We start from the raw sequence: 21,999 nt of genomic DNA, 5'->3' as shown, positions 1-21,999 counted from the left end.
TTCAATAACTTCAAATGAGAACTCTTCTGAGATCTGGAGAGAATGAGGATAGTCACCTACTTTGGCCCAAGCACTCCCTGAAACGTGCCAGGTTTACATGCCTGTAGCTGGCCTGGGATGTCACTATGAGAAGGGACAAATGTTAATGCTGAGTCCATGGTTCCAGTTGGGGGGACGGGAGGGAGGGGTGAATAGGGAGAAGGATAGGGGAAAAGGTATCAGAAGGGGTCAGGGCCTCACCCCTCTGCTGCCCATGGCTAGACCTTACCAAATTATCTTGTGTTTCTAGAAGCCCACAAGGATTGCTGTCAGGCACTGAAACAATGTCAGTTACAAACATTTTAATTTGGATGTATGGGAAGAGAGCAGAGACAAAATAATTATGAAGTGAAGGCATCCAAACCTAAGAGGTTTATGTGAGGAATAAGAAGGGGGAAATATTTCTCGTCCCCACAATGATATTATTTTATATGAATTCTTTGGTGTAGAGTTGCCAGATTTACCAAATATAGGACAACCAGTTAATGTGAATTTCAGATGAATAACTTCTTAATGTAAATATACCCTGTAGTTTACCTGAAATTCACATTTACTTGAGTGCTCTTTCTTTATTTGGTACTCCTACTCAGGTGTCAATACCAATGAACTGATCCCTAAAATAACTTTCAGTGCTGGGAATTCAGGATTGTGAATTAAACCAATAACAGAGAGCCATGCCTGAAATTTCATGACACTCAGTCCAGCCATCATTGTGATTTCTCATGGGGATGTAAACAAAGATACCATCTCCTTACCCAAAGACAGGAAAACAGAGGGGCCCGCAGTTCTGTGCAAAGACTTCATAACTGCTCTTGAATACTAAAATTTTAACTCCAGAGAAATTAGGTTATGAAATGATGTATACCATACTTCTGTTTTCCTGAGGAAATTAGCACTTCTTATTGAGAAGCCTGCTCATGCTGTTATCACTATTAAAAGAGAAATTTGAGAGGCATCTTTAGGCTATATACACAATAAAGAGAACGAGTGGCAAACCTAGATGCAATTTGATTTATATCAGAAATCAAATGTAATGTGTATCACTAACCAACATGGAAAATTAGCACTGAAGTCAAAAGGACAATAGCTCTCTGGGACTGCACCTGTATTGATCTAGACTCTACATAATTTATTTAAATTGGTGACTATACTGAGTAATTTCTAAATAGTTCAAGTGTTTAAGTTACACTTTTTAAACCTCTGTAATCAGTTGGTCTTTTCCCCACAGCACACACAATCTTCAAACTTCTGTGAGCAGTGGGAATGTGCCTTGCTCCCAAGTCAGGTTCTCAGTCCACACCGGTCTTTATTTGGTCACAGAACTGACATCTGTGGCCATCGTCCTACTAAAGACCTCAATCTAATCTGGTCAGGGTCAAATAAGACAAACTTGGTTTTCAATAAAATACTAGGACACACACAAAATGAAATTTAGGTGAAACTACAGCTAAATAGTACTAAGGTTTAAATTCTGAAAGGAAAATTTGCTTTAAAAAAACTATTTATTTTATATATTGTTTTTAAAACAATGTGGCAGAAACATCATTAGGTTATTGTAGATTTCACAAATAATATGCTACAGAGGGCTTTCTCAGAAACAGAATATTATTGGCTGAAGAAAAAAAAAAACTATCCGAAACAAGAACATCCAGTAAATAAAACACTTTTTAAGATTAAAATATAATATTAAGATCGATTTTAAAACCACATTTTAAAAATTCAATATCTCCTTTTAGTTGTCTTTTTAAAAAGAGCAAGACACAGTGATATTTTGTGATTTTTGATATAAACACATTTGAACCCTACAACCTCTGCAAATGGTAGAGGCAGGAGAGTGTTCAGCTTAAGGTCATTCTCTGGTAGCCAGGAACAGCAGAAACTTCCTCTTTCCCTTTAAGCTCACAGGCCCTCACATTTCACTCTGGCTCTGACCACTCCTTCAGCAGCTTTTCCTGCTGCTGACAACCAAATGGGAAAATAAATGAGCTTTAACTACTTTTTTCACAAATTTGAGGAAAGAGACCATGCAAGGGGAAGCACATGTGGGTAAATATAGTCACATATTACGGATGTTGCAGAAACCAGAGAGACAGAGTACATACTTAATCTAAAACAACGGAGCAGGGCAGGGACAGGAAGATCCTTTTAGTACTAAAATTCTTGTTCTCCTGCTCATACATTTCTAAGAACTAGAAACATCCTTCATTAATACAAAATATTGCCCTATCTTGCTGATTCAATTGATTTCCATCTACAAAAACTAACTGGAATGCTTCCAAATACGAAATGGATCTCTCTTCTAAAAGAACAACAAAACCATATTGTCATTTTTTCCAAAACCCTCCTTACAGGTTCTGTATTTTCTCCATTTACAGCAACATGCATTCCATTATACCTGACAGAAATTTCTGGTTTTAATTATTTGTTCTTAAGGAGAAAGTAATAAGGTAGTAAGGAAAGAAAGATATGTGAAACATAGTTATTCTTAGCTTATTAGTCAAAGCAACTTCAATCAAATCTCTACAGTAAAACTGAATGTTATCCTTAATCTTTCCTTGGAGCCAGTCTTCCTAGAAACAAGTCAGGCTTCTAATGCCTAAATGGATTCTATCCATTTTTTGTCTCTGATTTGACACCCCTTTTAGGACCCTCTCTCCTGGTAGATGATTTGGATATAATATTTATTCTTGTAACGCTACATACACATTTCCCTCTGAAGAAGTGAAGACTTTTTTTTTTTTTCACTTTTCTTCAGAGCAAGACCTTGTCCACATTTATATGGACAAAGTAAAGCTGCACCCACAAAAAGAAGGCCACGGTTCTGCAGCCATGTACCTAGAAAATTCTTTGAGCCTCATCCTGTTTGCTTAAATTTCCTCAGGGTCATCAACAGACTACTAGAGACTCAAGAAAACTAGACATTCCTAGGTCACCTGTATGCTAAACACTAAAACAGTTTATGACAAAGATAGGGTTCTTTTCTGAAGCCAGTTAACTAGAACACCATTCTGGAGTCAGACATGCCCAGTATCACACAGCTCTGTGACCCCACTAGTGGTGGGATATTTAGCAAATTGTTTATTCTCTCTGACTTCAGTTTCCCTAACCAACTTTAACATAATAAAGTTCTCTTATGCTTGCATTAGGGATTAAAGGAAATAATCTACACAAAGCATTGAAGATAATTAGCTTCTTTTTAAAGGAACAAATCAAGAATTTTCATGCTATCTTTAACACACTGTCTTGGGCTGCCAAAGTTTAGATTGAGAGAAGTGGGAATCAGCTAAGAGACCATAAATAAAAAATCCAGGGTACAAATATTCTCAAAGTTAAATTATAAAATGAACAAACCAAACACTCTTGAGACAGACTTCTTGGAGCTGGCATGACACAAGCATAAAATACAATAGTTCAAGTTTTGTTCAATTCACATCAAACACTCAGAATGTGTACTAGTTTTGATAGGAAGTAAAAAGATGAACTGAACAGGTCCATGCCATCCACGGAGCTTATATATGTTAAATTGGTTATTAGCAAGTCAAGGATTAGCTAGTTGATCAATACAGTACTTATAAAACATTAGTTTCTGCGTTATAAGAGGCATGTTACTCTAAAATTTCTTTTTAGAATTTTTCAGGAAAACTAAGAAACAAAGAAAGCTAACAGAATTAAGTAACTGGTACTCCATATTCGAAGTCCAGGCAACAAGACTATATTATTTGTAATAAAGTTCAGGTTATACTTTGGTAGCTAACCCTTATCCTACTTCCAAGATTCCACATGAATTGGGCTATACTGAGGAGTACAAGAACCTAAAATAATAGAGGTAAAATTAAAAAATCTGTCAGACTTTGCATTTATTAACTAGTTTAGTTTGTCTGTGAAACTAATCATATACCTTGTTTTAAATTTTTTAAAAAATCATTTCCCCCAATCAAGCATATTTTTTTTAAATTGATACATACAAGAAGCCAGGCACTAATTTAGGGCAAGGTTTACAGACTGTCCACACAATAAAAGAGAATACAGAGAAAAGAAATAAATCCTATGAAGTATATAATATAGTATACGGTAAGAGAAACACTTAAAGTCAGTGGGAGAAATTACTTAGGAAGTAAAGCTGATAAAATTATTTGGAAAAACATTAAAGTTGATCCCTATCTCATTTTATACACCAAAACATATTTAAATGTATTAAAGAATTAAATATAAATAATGAAACTATAAAATTACGAGCAGAGAAATACTCAGACATCTCACTGACTTCATGATTTCAAGATGTCTTCACTGTATAGTAAATTCACAACCTTTTCTTTTCCAATTATTTAATGCCCATATAATATATAGCTTTAGGCAAAAAACTTGGTTTTTCTAAGAAAACTAACATTAGTGTAAATGAACATAATCATTTTGGATGCCTAATGGATATGATACAAATATATAGCAAAAGAATAAGCTGTAGAAGGATTAGTTAATTAGAGGAAAACCCATTCTCTTTCTCTGAGCTCTCTGAGAGCAGTGGTCCTCCAAGGCTATCCCTCTGTCACAGATGCACAAATCACACCAAACTACTAGAGTTTGTGGGCAAAGGGAGGGCTGGTATTGAAGTAAAGAAGGGTTAATGAGGAACACCTTGCATCTCTGTCACAGACATATTTTGTAGGTAATAATGACTGCTTACAGGGGATATTTCAGAATTCAAGTGTATCAAATGCTCAACATCACTAGTCATTGAGGAAATGCAAATCCAAAACCATGATGAAAAAACACTTCACACCCATAAGGATGGCTATTTAAAAAAAAAAAGAAAATAATCAAGTGTTAGTGAGGATATTGAGAAACTGAGACTCTAGAAATTGGAACCCTCATGAATGTAAATGGTACAGCTAGCATGAAAAACAGCTTGGAGGTTCCTCAAAAAATTAATCATAGAATTACCATATGATTTAGCATTTCCACCTATGGGTATATACCCAAATTGAAAGCAGAGATTCAAACAGATACCTGTAAACTAATGTTCATACCAGCATTATTTATAATAGTCAGAAGGTGGAAGCAATCCAAATGTCCATCAACAGGTGAATGGATAAACAAAATGTGGTACATACATACAATGGTATATGTATTCAGCCTTAAAAGGAATGAAATTCTGCTACATGCTAAAACATGGATGAAACTTGAGGACATTATGCCAAGTGAAACAAGCCAGACACAAATACTATATGACCCCACTTATATAAATTATTAGAAAGTGCAGAGTTATATAGATAGAAAGTATAACAGAGGTGACCAGCAACTGAGGGTAAAGGAGTGAAGAGTGAGAATGAGGAGTTATTGGTTAATGGGTACAGAGTTTCAGTTAGGGGATGATGAAAAAGTTCTGGAAATGGAGAGTAGCGATGTTTGCACCACGTTTTGAATGCACTTCATGCCAATAAATATACCTAGAAATATTAAAATGGTAAATTTTGTTATGGATATTTTACCATAGTTTAAAAAGCATATCATGGACAGTGTTGTGTGTAAGTTTACAGAGTAAAGAATGTATTTTTGCCTCAAAGTAGAGCAACTTCATTTATTTAGTCAACAAACGTTAAATATCTAAGCTAATGAGATATGCATAGAAAAAGTTTTAGATGCTTTAATATCTAGAATTTCATAAATTGAGAAAAATAGACAACAAGCACATAAATATATATAAATAAAGCCCTGTTAAGTACTTTTATAGAAACATATATGTGGTAATTCTGGCCCTGAGCTTTATAAATTACCCACCCAAAGGGATTATGACCCTTCCCAAGCATCCTTTGGGTACAGTGTGATAGCCCCTAAGTGCTCCTTCATCACTTTCAGTTTTTCTTACATGAGCAGACATCAGAGCTGTTGGCTACTACCCATTGATACTCATTTGGTTTTCATGTAGAATATCAGGCAGACGTTGACAAGGTTCTTCTTTGCTATTGTTTAGAGAACACATAGTTAAAAAGGTAGAGAATGATACCACATATTTTGAAATATGAGTTTCATTCAGTTAATTATTCCTCATGAGCACCCCACAAAATAGGTCAATGATTTCTTCATCTTTTAGCATAAGACAACACTGATAAACATGAAAGTTAAATGATTTTGTGCTTATTGTTGGAGAACATACTAGACAATTACAGCTAGTGATTTTCTAAGGTGCAGGTCAAGCCTCTACAGCAGTGTGCCACTTCCCAAAGCATGGAGTTGTGTTCAAAAGAAGGAAGTGTGTTCTTCCTTTTGTCAAACTTCAAAATATCAAGACATAGTTTTAAAATAGTGTTCTATGATTCTATGACTACTTGTTAACAAATAGCCATTCAAATTCTTTAGGTATGTTTGAGAAAGGTAGACCTTAGAAATGAGGAGCATGATGACATCTTTGAAAAGCAGTCATAACTGCCAGTGAAACCCAGCATGCTGTTTGTGAGCCATTATGTGTGTAGATAAAGATATAATTTATAGTATGTAATTTATATTTGTTTATTAAATTTCTCTTTTGAGCAGTGTGATTATCACTGTCACATATCTCCCTCATTAAATTGTTTTCTTAGCATTACCTACCCAAATTACTTTCAACATCAGCTCTGAAAGCTTTGGAATCATATCAAAGAAACCAATCCCACAGAATTTAGCACCAATTTAAGGATCTCCCTCCTTTATGCTTCACTGTTCTCTTAGATTTCTACCATGGTAACTATAAAGGAATGCTATACATATTTATGGACATAAATTCTCTGCTCTGCTGTTCCAGCCCCTCATTCCCTTCAAATAGAGAATAAAGAGCACATCTTCATGTTCTTAGCACTCAGCACTGGCCTGGCACAGAGCAGTTAGTTATTCAGTAAGTGTCTGTGGAATTGATACATGAATATGTTTGGAATATATTAACTTTATAAGACCAGAGATGTATTTATAAGGTGAATTTTTGTTATAGAAAGCTCCTCTCCCCAAAATCTAGCAGTCATTTCCATTCCAAATGAATGAAAAAGAAATCTCAACCACTAACTTCAATTTAACAAATGTAAAATATTCAGGACAGAGCCAGGCAAGTTAAAGACAACAAATTCCAGTTTTTCTCTTAACTATTATCAGCTAATATTTAAAGGTTTTAGTAAACTGTTACTATTAGATTCAGGGACTTTTAATCACAGACATAAAAGATGCAATACCATAGACCTTTTCCTGGACCAATCCCCTAAATGCAAGAACCACCATTTCTGACATAGTCTAGAGCTCACAGCTAGTCACTATCCCAGACTGAGGGGCCATGGGGTTCACCTGTGGGGCAGAAGAGAACAACCATAGGTGACTCTAACAAAAACAACCTGTTTCCCAAATCCTAATAATAGGCTGTATAAAAACACAAATGTAGACACATATCTCACTCTGGAACTCTTACAAATTTGAAAGCTATAAGCAAGGATCTTATTGCAAGCAACAGTCTCTCCTCTACCCCGACCCTTATGTCTAAAATAAAATAGTACACTATAGTGGTATATTTTGCTTGCTGCAGCCAAGAGCTCAGAAAACCCCTCAAGCCCTACTGTAGCTGGAACAGTCCATTATATACTTACTATGAGTCAGCACTTCTCCACATTTCTGGAAATTCCTTACCAGCAACATGACCTACAACAGGAAGCCAACTTTCCATTTCAATGTATAACAGGAAATATTCAAACACATTTTATTTAAACTGGAGAACTGTTAATGTAACTGCTATTACATCAAAGTAAGTGAAAATCTACTGAAAGGCATCCATTAAAAAAAGGAATATTTTATTTCAAAACACACAGACACACAAATTGTGATTTTCTAAATCATATATTGATTTGGTTATATATGAATTCGAAGGAAAACAAAAATTAATTAAAATTAACTCAATTACTGTCCAATGTCCTGTCGTACACATTATTGCAGAGTTGCTTGACTTTGGCAAAATCTGTCTATCAAGAGTTTGCTAAGTTTTGTTTTGAATGTTTGGCTTGGCTGGTGATGTAATATATAGAAATAAAAATGGAAATGCGAATATTTTGAGAAAAAGACTTCTGCAGCAGATATTTTAATAGAATATATATTTTCCCTCAATTAATGAAGTTATTTGATTAGCAAAAAATACATTAACAGGTTACAGAAATTTTAGGTTACAGAAGCAACATTTTAGAAAATTAACAGACCTCAAAACAGCCTGTATATTACAGTATCCATGCATCAGTGTGCCTTTTCCTCATTTTATACTCAGAAAGCTGCTTTTTGTAGTTAAAATGTCAGCTATAAGAAATTGTTTTTCCATATTCTTAAAGAGAGTTTCAAAATTTAAGTTCAGTAAAAAGCCAAATAGCTCAGTGATTACAGTCATTAATAAATGTATTTAACATTCGTGCAGCATCAGAATGAAAGACATATGCTTCTAATTTCAATTTTGGCTCAGAATAAAAGTGCCTCCTCCACAATAGTTTGATTATAAACTGTTCTTTTCCTCCTCTTTTTTTTTCTTCTTTGGAAGCTGTTGTCCTTCCTTCTTGCTGGAAGCCACCTGACCACTGCCAGGAAGAGGAATGCAAAACATTCCCAGGAGCGGCTGTGACGTCAGCACCACATTCCACTTCTCCGTGGTCAGGACTGTGGGGAAACTCCAGCCTCCAGCAAAACCCCTCAACTAAGATAACAGCTGAGGCCTGCACTAAATCATACTAAGAACTCCCTCATGTTATGCTTTAAAGATGGATAATAAAAAAAAAGGGCGGGGGGAGGAACAGAGCTGGATTTTTAAGGCATATTTACTGTTAATCTTCAAAACTGTTTCTTTCTTGGGGGGAAAAATAAGGAAAAAATGATTTAACAACAATCATCAGCAGATCATCACCTTAGGCATTAGTATGTAAATAGAGTAAGATCAGCAACAGAAACATTCAAGGACGTTTAGAAATGTTAAGAAATTACTAGATGCATTTTCTCTAAAGAAAAATATTATATAGAGGTAGACTGAAGGTATAAATATTACAAAGAAAATACAAACATACACATAATCCTCTTACATACGATTTCATTTGTAACTTCCTAGAGTTTGTCAACAAGAATATTTGTAAACATTTTTGTACCATTTTTTTGCACACACTGTATCAAATATTTTCCCATGTTATATTACAATCTATACTTTATGAAACTCTAAAACTGGAAAATGTTTCTTGGGGAGGTTAGGAGGAAGTCTGTTACAAAAATGTTTTATGCACATAATTTTTTTTGTTTCTGCTAAATAATATCTTCAGAATAAATATGCAGGCAGGCATGGATAACTAAATTGAGTATGAATTTCTTACAACTGCCAAATTTGCTATGTACCGCCATACTGATTTTCAAACAACTTTACTCATTTAAAAGACCATTAGAAGTTTCCATGTATTCATTATATGTAACTGTCAGCATTCATATGTATATACACAAATAGCTAGACATATAGTTGGCATATAGTAATTTGTCAAGATAACTTTAATTTATGTTTTTCTGATTAATAATGAGACTGAAGATTCCTTCATGAGTTGGGTTTTGAACAATTTTTGTGGTGAGAATTTTTAGAAAAAATATTACAATCCTAAGTAACAATGATAGGTATTATGAAAAAGCACTTTAATTCATCCAAACAAAAAGCCATTGTCATATTTGAGCTTCTTAATAATTTATATACTTTTTAGGAACAATCAACATCTAATATGACTATAAATTGTAGTTCCTGGATAGAGGCATGGCATGTGTGTACATGCTCAATATTATATGTGTACACAAATACGTATACGCAAATCCACATGCCCCTAAGGTGCTGTATGGTAAAGAAGGAGCACAAGATAAGAATTCAGGGGACACATGTTCTATGGTTCTGCCTCCAGAAAAGTTAATTACCTTTTCTGAATCTGTTTCCTCATCAGGAAGAATCTAGTCCTACTAATATTAACCACGAGGTTATCTAAGAGAAAATAAGAAAATAGATAGACATAAGAGTACTCTGAGAAGTTACTTGACTAGCTTTTGTTCCTTAGGTATCGTAATGTTAGTAATAAATGTATCCAACATATAAAACTGAGAATTCAACATAGTTGCCAAAATGTCTGTAAACGGTACCTCTGCATGGTAAAAGTGCCCTGGAATAGAAATCAAAATATCTAGATGCCAGAAATGTCTCAGTAAAATATAGAATAAAAACATAAAGACTTAGTGAGATTTACCATGTATCTTGCTTATTCACCTCTTAACTATACTTCCCAGGAAGCCATGGACAGAAAGGTGAGTATGGCAGATTCTGCCCTTGAAATGGGCTGATATCAATGAGGGTAAGGAAAAGCTGAGGCAGCAGAGCTAAGTGTCCAGAGGCAAGAGGGCACAGTAAACATAATAAGCGGGAAGACCAAAGTAATGGTTTGAACTGTAGGACTATTTGGTGGCGAGCAGTTAATGAGGGGGTTTCTAGGACTAGAGCAGCTAAGAAGCTCAAGAAACTCCCATCTGATCTATAGGTTAAGTGACAGAGGCCTTGTCTGATCAAGCATAACAGTGTCCATGGCCTTTCTTCTAGGTCCTAACCCAAGACAGTCAGCAGTCCTAGATCCCCAACTGAAGGAAAAGTTGGGTCCTTTAAGGAAGAACCCCTCAATAATATCATAATCATGTAATCTTACTCTTCCTTCTACCCTTTCCCAAAGGATTTGTAGCTACTTCTGAAGATACCTGTGCACCAGAGAAAGAAATAACCGAATCTCTCGGGATTTATTGGACATTGCCCCGAGCTAATGTTGATACCTAAGGGCTCAATACCTCTGTGTTCTGCTGGTCAAGTTGAAAGCTTTGTAGGTAACAACCACAAATGGAGTTTGTCTTAAAATTATCTGCCCAGATTCTGAGTTTATCAATGGAATATATACTCAGAAACGGGCAGAATTTCCACATTTGCACCTTGATCCACATAATGAGAACTGATGTGGTTAGAAGAGCTAAAGAAAAATCCCTAAGCTTCTCTTCTCTGCCAAAATAGCAAACCAAAAACAAAACAAAAACCCACTGCATCTTTTGGGGTAATCGCAAAGCTAAATGTCACCATCAGAAACTTGGAGGACGCAGGGTAGTGATTCCTATCACATCTCCTTTTGTGTGTGGCAAGCCTATACAGGAGACAGATCTTTGAGAATGACAATGGATTATCACAATCTTAATCAGTGAGCAATTCCAGTTGCAGCAGGTGATCCAGATGTGAATTCTACTAGAGTAAATCAACATATTCCCTGATCTAGTGTACAGCTACTGATCTGACAAATAAGTATGTGTGTGCGTGTGTGTGTATTTCTATCCCAATAGCAGAAAAAACAGAAAGCTACTTGTCAGGGAAGCAGCATACTTTCACCATGTTGCCTTAGTATTATGTCAACTCTGGTTCTATGCCATAGCTCAGTCTGCAGGAACCTTTATCATCTTACCATCTGATAGGACAAGATGGCATCATACCGATAAGATTTGTTAGCATGAAGTGACAGGTACCCTAGAATACCCTGGTAAGACAAATATGTGCTATAGGGAAAAAAATCATGAGCCTGCTACCTGAGTAAAATTTTTTGTTCATACAATGATCTGGAGCATGTTGAGATTTTCCCTCCAAAGTGAAAAAATGTTGCACTTTTCAGCCACTACCACCAAAAAAGAGGCACAGATGCTTAGATCTCATTGGAGTTTGGAGGCAACACATGCTACCTTTTCGTATACAACTCCAATCTATTTACTGAATAACCTATAAAGCTGCTAGCATTAAGTAGAGCTGAAAGCTCTCCACACAGTCCACAATACAACACAAGCAACTATGCCCATGGCCTCTGTGACCAATGAAAATACCTATGGCTGACTTGGAGCCAAAATAAAATAGTGGAAGAACCTAAAATTTGGTGGCTAAGCCATGCTTTACTCAGCAAATGACTATTTTCCTTTCAATCAACAAGTCTTGGCTTGCTACTGGCTCCTAAGGGAGACAGAACACCTGATCATTTTAAATAATGCTGAAACCTCAAACATAGGATACTAGATGGCCATGGGACCTATCATGAACTGGGTACTGACTGATTCAGCTGGCTACAAAGATAAACCTGTCTAGGAATATTGTGTCACGTGAAAGTTGCACATGTAGTATATTCAGGTGTGAACAGCACGTGAAACTAAGTAAATTTATACTTAGCTTATACTCTTGCTTTACCTACTCCTGCTGCACCTGCCATCCTTCCCGCCACCCGTACAATGGCTTCTTGCAAAAGTCTGTATAACAAATGATCTGAAGAGGAAAAATTCAAGCCTGGTTTTCAAATCGACTGTATGATATAGGATAGTGGCTGGAAATAGACTATTATAGCTTTACGGTTCCCTTCAGAGAAGGCACCAATAGATAACTAGAGCCTCATGTGGTGCACCTTAGGTACAATTTGCCCAGGAGAGATGGCATGAAGTATAGATCACACTGACTCATGAATCATCATAACTTCTTAGCTATATGGTTGAGATTACTCTTTGAGGGCACACTTCATGATTCACTTGACCCAGGAGCAAAGACAACTTGCAGTATGAGCCAAACAGATTCATGAAGTACCGAAGTTTAGATGAATGATCACGAATATAGAAGTAGAATACTGAAGAACTGGCAACAAGAGTTGGGCAAGAGGTGTGTGGATGAATTTCTTGAATAAAGAATGAAAAAAAATATTTGTGTCCCACCTGAATTCCTACTAGTGAAGCGGAGACTCTCAAAAACCAGGAGGACACGATAAATCACCCTATAATTGCTTGTTTAACTCTTTCCACATTAATCCAGAGCTTGTTCAATGGGATCTTAAACAAAGTGATCACGGTGGCAAAGGCAAACTCTCACCAGTTGAGAATGACTGCCTCTCACCACTGCTAACCTGTCCACTAACACTACTGAGTATTCAACTTGCCAAGTACAATATTCAATCCTGAGGGATCGGCCTGACACACAGTAGCAGATTAATTATAGTGAACTTCTTCTAGCAGGACACAGTAACAATTTATCTTCACTAGAATATACATTTACTTAGGTTTGATTTTGCCTTCTCTGTCTGCCATGCTCTCCCAGCAATACTGTACGTGTAGTTCAATATACCAAGTAACAAAATTTTGACTATGTTAGAGCAGACACAACATGGGCGGTGGCTCCATAGTGTAGTGGTTAGCATGTCTGCTTTACACGCAGAAGGTCCTGGGTTCGCGCCCCGGGTGCACACCAGGCCCCAGGTGCACACCCCCAGCGTGTGGGAGGAGATGCCCCACCTGCAGAGGTACGGTTCTTAAGGGGAAATAGCAACATCCTTAGGTCAGGGGTAGAAGTAGGGGTTGAGGGGAATTAAAGAGGGGAAAAGAAAAAAGCAATAAAGAATAGGTAGTAACTGCTTGTAGAAATGATAACTCTAATAGATATGCATATTTTTCCTTTCCCCAGTGTATCACATATATATTTATGCATGTTAAATCATTTTGTGTCCCCAACCTTTTTGGTACCAGGGACTGGTGCTCCTAAAAGAATCTAATGCCTGCTGATCTGAGGTGGAGCTGAGGCAGTGATGCTAGCGCTGGGGAGTGGCTGCAAATACACATGAAGCTTCATTTGCTCACCTGCCACTCACTTCCTGCTGTGCAGCCCGGTTCCTAACAGACCACAGACCAGTACTGGTCCGAGGCCCCGGGGTTGGGGACCCCTGTCACATAGGATATGTTGGTGATATTAACCATGCAATTCACTCCAGAGATTACAGAATTATAGAACTCCCAGCTAGAACAGTACCTAAACTAAAAGAGGAGGGCCTGTACTTGTGGAGCTAACTGCATAAACTGAGGAGATTTTAGATATGCCCTTTAGGGAGAAAGAAAGGGCTTTGTTATTTCTATAAGGGAGAGCTGTATTGTGACAGGTGTAAGCTTGTTGCTGCTTCTGTTGTATGGAAATATAAGAGGGGTATGTTGACATGGAATGTGTTAATGACATGCAGTACAACAGCATTTATGTTGAAATTATTTCTTGGCTTCTTTCCTGCCTGTGTCACTTCCAGGTGAGCAGCATCCTAACATGTTCTGACTGTTTATACGACCTAGACTGGATTCTGTAGTGTACAAATGAACCCTGTTGATAGCCAGCATTTCTACAAGAATCAAATGAGATAACACATGCAGAAATGGTTTGAGAAATAAAGTACAAAAGCCATATGCAAGGTATAATTTTCCATTTAGTTTTAAATTGAGATCAGTGAGTCAGAAGATACATTAGAAGAGCCAGGAAGGTAACACTCAACAATAATACGAATTAAATACATTGATATAATGTACAAGATATAGAATAAGTAATGATATGGTCTGGTGACTGAAAAAAAGGAATTCACAAGAGTTGAAAGTTCAGAGAGAATAAACACTAATATTCTCAGCTGAGAAAAATGGGTTATAGTTCTAGATTTGTCACTAAACCTTCTTTGTCACTTGGGTCATGGCAAAACCGTGTATTTGAAATATGGTTATATCATTTAATGTTCTCTATTTCTGAAAACTATGGTGCTCAATTCTCCACTAGTGCAAATATTTTAATAATTTTTCCAATAAATATTTTAATTTTTCATTGACCTATCTATATTTTCTCAGTCTCCTGGATAAGCACCAACATATAATTATTTGAAGCTGGGATAATGCCTGCAGTCTAGAACACTATATGTTTTCTCGACTAATCAGTGCTATTTGCTTACTAAATCCTATCAAATCAGCCATTGACAGACTGGAAAGAACAGGCAATAAAAGCCACATAAATACACCTCTGTAGTAACTTGCGTATCCTTTAAGAAAAAAAAAAAGAAAAAGCCAGTTGCAAATTGTTTACTTTCCTAGTGTATTCCGATAGATAGTTAGTAAATGAATCTCTGAAGTGGTTCCTGAGCCTCTGCAGGTGTGTGAATCTGCTTAACAGGAGAGAGAGTAAGCCTAGGTGGTACAATCTTTTAGAAGCAACACGAAAACTATAAGACACTTTCTCAGCCAACTCTAATGCAAACATATACCTTGTCATTTGGATGAAATCAATCCATTTTCCAGAAATAATATGATGGTCATAAACTCTGTAAGAGTTTCCATCCATAGCTACATATAAATGCAATGGGCCATAAATACATGCATCAGGCAAACAATATGTTATATACACTTCATATTTCCTGTGCTTAGTTTTACCAAAACAATTTTCTATCAGTCAACAATTTTCAAATCAAGCATTTATCTACTCTCCTGCATAGATGGCTCTAAGGTGTTTACTCCTCCACTTTAAGTTTTTTGTTTGTTTCTTTGTTTGGTAAAATAGCTAGAATTTCTGATATTGACAGTTACTAAAGGAAAAGAGAGGTCTGTTCTAAAAATCTAGTAGTGGTCAACAAAAATATTTTCTTTAATTAGCTAGATAAGGTTCGAGTTTAGAAAATATTCTGTGATTACCAAAATGCTAAAATAAATAAACACTTTGAGACTGAATATACCAGCTAGGTAAGGACATAGCAATTATTCAATTATAGATATAAAATATATTCTTCTTATCATTATGCCTCTCTCTTATGGAGAAGGTAATGGAGTAGGTCGCAGACTATGGACTGGTTGAACATAAATGTTAGTTTAAGTTGCTATGGTGAACATTCAAGTCTTGACCTGGTCATGATACTCTTTCTGGGGCAGCAATGAAAAACCCAGAAACCACCACAGGCTTTCAGATGTGCCTGAAGTGATATTAAAAAAAAATATGGTCTTGTTTTTATAGCCAGAATATAAAATATCTTCCTAAAGACTGTATAGAAAGGTTTATAAAGACAAGAAATATTTATTGCAATCCATGATTTAGGCATTGTTTTATATTATTAATTTTTTTTTTAGAAAGCTAGTTTTCAATAATGTTCTGGTGTACCATTATAATTTATAATTTGAATATTATAATGTTAATCACAGGAGAGTATATTTAATCCAGGTTGCTTTGATAAGAAACTGCTGGCCCCAATTATTCGACATGGAATGCATGTCAATTACTGTTTGTTGCTCATTAGTGGAATGATACAAAAGAAGTGTTAGATAAGCTGGTTAACAATGTGCTTCCCTTTGGCTTGTCACTGTCAGAGAGAGAAGGATGGAGAAAGGGAGGGAAGGGGGCGAGAGAGAGGGAGAGTGAGTGAGAAAGATTTCTTCTTCCAGCCTTGATGAGAAGACACGTAACATTTGTCCTCATTATTTCAACATTGAATGTCACAGTTAATTCTTGACATTTTGATAGTATCCACACATTGACATTATAGTCAATTAAAAAAAATCAGATGGCAATAACAATGTACTTATCAATAATCACTTTAAATGTAAATGGATTAAATGCACCAGTCAAAAGACATAAGGTAGCGAAATGGATAAGAAAACAAAAACAATACATATGCTGTCTACAAGAGACTGACTTTAGTTCAAATGACACACACAGACTGAAAGTAGAGGTGGAAAAAGATATTTCATTTTTAAATGGAAATTTAAAAAAAAGCTGGGGTAGCGATATTTACATCAGACAAAGTAGAGTTTAAAATAAAGGCTATAATAAGAGACAAAGAAGCATATTATATAATGAATAAGGGACCTATACATCAAGAGAATATAACCCCAGTAAACACATACACACTTAACATAGGAGCATCTACATATACAAAGCAATTATTAACCAACATAAAGGGAGAGATAGATAGTAATACAATCATAGTATGAGACTTTAACACTCCATTGACACCAATGGACATATTTTTCCAGACAGAAAATCAACAAGGAAACAGCAGCATTAAATGATTCACTAGACCAGATGGATTTAATTGATATTTTCAGAGTATTTCACCCCAAAGCAACAGAATATACATTCTTCTCAAGTGCACATGGAATACTTTCCAGGATAGACCACATGTTAGGCCACATAACAAGCCTCAATAAATTTAAGAAGACAGAAATCATATCAAGTATCTTTTTCAACCACAATGGCATAAAACTAGAAATCAACTACAAGAAAAGAACTAGAAAGTACACCAACAGATAGAGGCTACATGCTACTAAACAAGGAATGGGTTAACAATGAGATCAAGGAAGAAATCAAAAGATAACTTGAGACAAAGGAAAATGAAAACACTCAAAATCTGTGGGGCAAAGCAAAAGCAGTCCTATGAGGGAAATTCATAGCAATACAGGTCTACCTCAAGAAAAAGAAAAAAACAAAGTAACCTTAATTATAAACAAACTAACCTTACACTTAAAAGAACTAGAAAAAAACACAGCAAACAAAAACCAAAGTGAATAGAAGGAAAGAAGTAAAATGAGAGCAAAAATAAACAAAATAGACTAGAAAAACAATACAAAAGATCAATGAAACCAAGAGCTGATTCTTTGAAAAGATAAATAAAATCGATAAACTTTTAATCAGACTCATCAAGAAAAAAAGTGAGAGGACCCAAATAAATAAAATCAGAAGGGAAAAAGAAGTAACTGATTCCACAGAAAAACAAAGGATTATAAGAAAATACTATAAGCAACTGTATGCCAACGAATTGGACAATCTGGAAGAAATGGATACATTCTAATAAATATACCTTCTCTGGAGACAGAGTCCAAAAGAAACAGAAAACCTGAACTGATCAATTACCACCAACAAAATCAAATCAGTAATCAAAAAACTTCAAAAAAAAAAGTCCAGGACCAGATGGCTTCATAGGAGAATTTCACCAAACATTTGAAGAAGAATTAATACCTGTGGTCAAACTATTTCAAAAAAATTCAAGAGGAGGGAAGCTTCCTAAGCTCATTTAATGAAGCCAGCATTGCCCTGATTCCAAAACCAGACAAAGAACTATAGGCCGATACTCCTGATGAACACTGATGCAAAAATACTAAACAAAATATTAGCAAACCGAATTCAGCAATGCATTAAAAACATCATACGCCATGATCAAGTAGGATTTATTCCTGGGATGCAAGTGGTACAATATCTGCAAATCGATTAATGTGATACACCACATTAACAAATTGAGGTATAAAAATAATATAATCATATCAATAGATGCAGAAAAAGCATTTGACAAAATCCAGCATTCATTTATGATAAAAACTTTCAGCAAAGTGGCAAGAGAGGGAACATACTTCAACATAATAAAGGCCATATATAACAAATCTACAGTTAACATCACGTTCAATGGGAAAAAGCTAAAAGCATTTTTCCTTAAGATCAGAAACAAGACAAGGATGTTCACCTTCACCACTTCTGTTCAACACACTACTGGAAGTCTTAGCTATAGTAATTAACAAGAAAGAGAAAAAAAAGGGCATCTAAATTGAAAAGGAAGATGTAAAACTGTCATTATTTGCAGATGACATGACACTATATATAAGAACTCTAAAGATTCTACCAAAAAACTGTTAGAATTGGTAAGTGAATTCAGTAAAGTAGCAGGATACAAAATTAATATTCAAAAGTCAGTTGCATTTTTATATACCAAAGATGAACTATCAGAAAAAGAAATTAAGAAAACAATCCCGATTTACAATTGCAGAATTATAAATAGTGTACAATTACAAAAACAGTAAATTAGCTAGGAATCAAATTAACCGAGGAAGTAAAAGATCTGTTCTTAGAAAATTAAGGCACTGGAAAAGAAACTGAAGATACAAATAAATGAAAGCATATACTGTGCTCATGGGTAGAAAGAACCAACATCATTAAAATGGACATACTGGCCAAATAAATCTATAGATGCAATGCAATCCCTATCAAAACACCAATGACATTTTTCACAGAATTAAAACAATATTCCTAAAATTCAGATGGAACCATAAAAGACCCCAAACAGCCTTGGCAGTCTTGAGAAAAAAGAACAAAGTTGGAGGTTATCACACAACGTGGTATCAAACTATACTACAAGCCAATAGTAATCAAAACAGCATGTACCAGCATAAAAACAGACACACAGATCAATGGAACAGAATAGAGAGCCCAGAAATAAATCCATGTGTATATGGTCATTTAATCTATGACAAAGGAGGCAAGAACATATGATGGGGTAAAGACAGTCCCTTTAACAAATGGTGTAGGGAAACTGGACAGATACATGCAAAAAAAATGAAACCAGACCACCTTCTTACAATATATACAAGAATAATCTTATAGTATATACAAGAATATACTCAAAATAGATTAAAGACTTAACTGTAAGGCCCGAAATCATAATACTTCTAGAAGAAAACAGGCAGTAATCTTTCTGATACTGCTATTAGTAATTCTTTTTTCTGATATATCTCTCTGGGCAAGGGAAACAAAAGAAAAAATAAACAAATGAGACTACATCAAACTAAAAAGTTTTTGTACAGCAAAGGAAATCACCAACAAAACAAAAAGACAATCTACTAAATGAGAGAAGATATTTGGCTATGATACATATGATGAAGGGTTAATATCCCAAATTTATAAAGAACTCACACAACTCAACTATAAAAAAGCAAACACTCTAATTTTAAAAAATGGGCAGAAGACCTGAATAGGTATTTCTCCCAAGAGAAACAGATGGCCAATAGATACAGGAAAAGATGTTCAAGGTCACTAATCAACAGAAAAATGCAAATTAAGATTGGCTATCATCAAAAAATCAAAAAACAAGTGTTGACGAGGATATGGAAAAAGGAGAACCTTTGTACGCTACTGGTGAGATTGCAAATTGGTAGAGCCACTATGGAAAATAGTTTGGAGGATCCTCAAAGAATTAAAAAATAGAACTATCTTTTGACCCAGCAATGGCACTTCTGGGTATTTATCCAAAGAAAACCAAAACACAGATTTGTAAAGGTCTATGCACCCCTATGTTCCTGGGAGCATTATTCACAAAAGCCAAGATATGAAAGCAATCTAAGTGCCCATCAATAGCCAATTGGATAAAGAAGTTATGGTGCATATATACAATGGATATTACTCAGCCATTAACAATGAAATCTTACTATTTGCAATAACATGGATGGACCTAGAGAGTCTTTTATTGAGCGAAGTAAGTCAGACAGAGAAGGATAAACACCATATGATTTTACTTATATGCAGAATCTAAGGAACAAAAGAAATGAATTAAATGAAAAGAGACTCACAGATATAGAGAACTGTCATTGCCAGAAGGAGGGGGGTGAAAAAGGTAAAGGCATAAAGAGATACAAATTAGTAGTTACAAAACAGTCCAGGGGATATAGAGTACAGCATAGGGAATATATCAATATTATTGCAATGGCTGGGTGTAATGCCAGATGGGTGCCAGAGTAATCGGGTGATTACGTCATAAATTATATAAATGTCTAACTATTGTACTTTATACCTGAAACTAATATAAAAAATAATTTAAAAATAATAATTAAAAACAAAAAGAACAGTACCCACCTCACTTACTCATTCCTTTGGGTAGCTCTAAATCATTCTGCTGTACAAATGTATGCCTTCTTTCAGCAAGGAAGCACTGTATATAATTACAATTCACTTTTTTAATATAATAAACAGGCCCTACAAATGAAAACTGTGCCTTATGTAGTTTCTTTACTAGCCTGTCTTTTAGAATCATGCCTGAACATAAGATGTCCAATGACCAGACCAAGGCCCCATAAAACACTATATTTACAAACAATGTCTACACTAAACCCTTTAGACTTATAGAACTAATAATCCTATCAAGTCTTATCAAAAGATCAAGCAATTAAAGACTGTAATTTTGTTAAATGAACAATTGTAAAAAACTTTTGCAAAAGAATACATATTGTTTCCAAGTGCACATATACATTCTCCTAGAAAAGACCATATAGTCAGTAAATTTAGGAATACCAAAATCATACAAACTATCTTCTTTGACAACAATGAATTAAAATTTTAAATCAATAGAATAAGGACATTTGGGAAATTCACAAATATGTGAAATACCATATTACCCAGCAATTGTGCCTTTAGGAGTATACGCAAGAGAAATGAAAACATATGTCGACGTAAAAACTTGTACACAAATATCGATAACTGATAATATGAAAAAAATGGAAACAACCCAAATGTCCATTAACAGATGAATGATAAAACAAAATATGGTAGATCCACATAATATGATATAATTTGGCCATAAAAAAGAATACAGTACTAAAATATGCTATGACAAAAATAAACCTTGCTATTATTATGCTAAGTAAAAGAAATTATTTACAAAAGACTATACATTGAATTATTCTATTTATATGAAATTTCCAATATAGGCAAATCCACAGAGACAGAAAGTGGATGAATAATTGTTTGGTGCTAAGGGCTTGGGGGCAATGAAAACTGACTGCTAATGGGTATGAGATTTCTTTTTAGGGTGATGAAATGTTCTAAAATTGATTGTGGTGGCAGTTGTACAACTCTATGAATACAATAAAAAAACCACTGTACATTTTAAAATGGTGAATTGTCTTGTACATTAATATCTTAATAAAAAAACCCAGAAGCTCTCATATACCTCTGTGTAGCTTATACTTTATTTTACTTAAATGCTTTTAGATGATGCCTACATCATCTAAAGAAGAGAGAGAAATAATATCTTAATATCTTAATTAAAAAAACCCCAGAAGCTCTCATATACATCTGTGACTATACCTTATTTTACTTAAATGCTCTTAGATGATGCCTACATCATCAAAGAGGAGAGAGAAATAAAGTGAGGTAAAAGTCCCAAAAGGCCAAGTTCCAACTGATTTGGATCAATACAATGAAATGCTCATTTAGTAAAAGCCAGGTCAATTCCTTGATATGCATAAATAGGCATTTATAAGAATGCCTATAGTTACAAAATATGGTAGATCCACATAATATAATATAATTTGGCCACATAA

At 35.1% G+C, this 21,999-nt stretch overlaps 1 protein-coding gene across 4 annotated transcripts in view; it reads right to left on the bottom strand.

Annotated features, from left to right (window-relative positions):
* LOC120592711 (DNA repair-scaffolding protein-like) overlaps positions 1-21,999 on the bottom strand; it is a 318,688-nt gene that overhangs the window by 44,515 nt on the left and 252,174 nt on the right. The window contains exons 9-11 of one of the 4 annotated variants that reach the window (XR_005650192.1): positions 20,534-20,609; positions 7,638-7,689; positions 4,838-5,996 (exon numbers count right to left, since the gene is read on the bottom strand). The exons of 1 other annotated variant lie outside the window; for it this stretch is intronic. Coding sequence is in view for 2 of the 3 variants with exons in the window: in XM_039850437.1 (XP_039706371.1) it covers positions 7,674-7,689 (16 nt within the window). In the remaining variant the exon portion in view is untranslated. Of the gene's footprint in view, positions 1-4,837; positions 5,997-7,637; positions 7,690-20,533; positions 20,610-21,999 lie in introns of those variants that run through there. 2 more of the 4 variants (XM_039850438.1, XM_039850437.1) reach the window with 2 other exon arrangements.

The sequence above is a fragment of the Pteropus medius genome, unplaced genomic scaffold (genome assembly GCF_902729225.1).
Source record: "Pteropus medius unplaced genomic scaffold, Ma_sr-lr_union100, whole genome shotgun sequence".
Lineage (NCBI taxonomy): Eukaryota > Metazoa > Chordata > Mammalia > Chiroptera > Pteropodidae > Pteropus > Pteropus medius.
The sequence above is the reverse complement of the archived record's forward strand: the minus strand, read 5'-3'. Positions and strand labels throughout refer to the sequence as shown.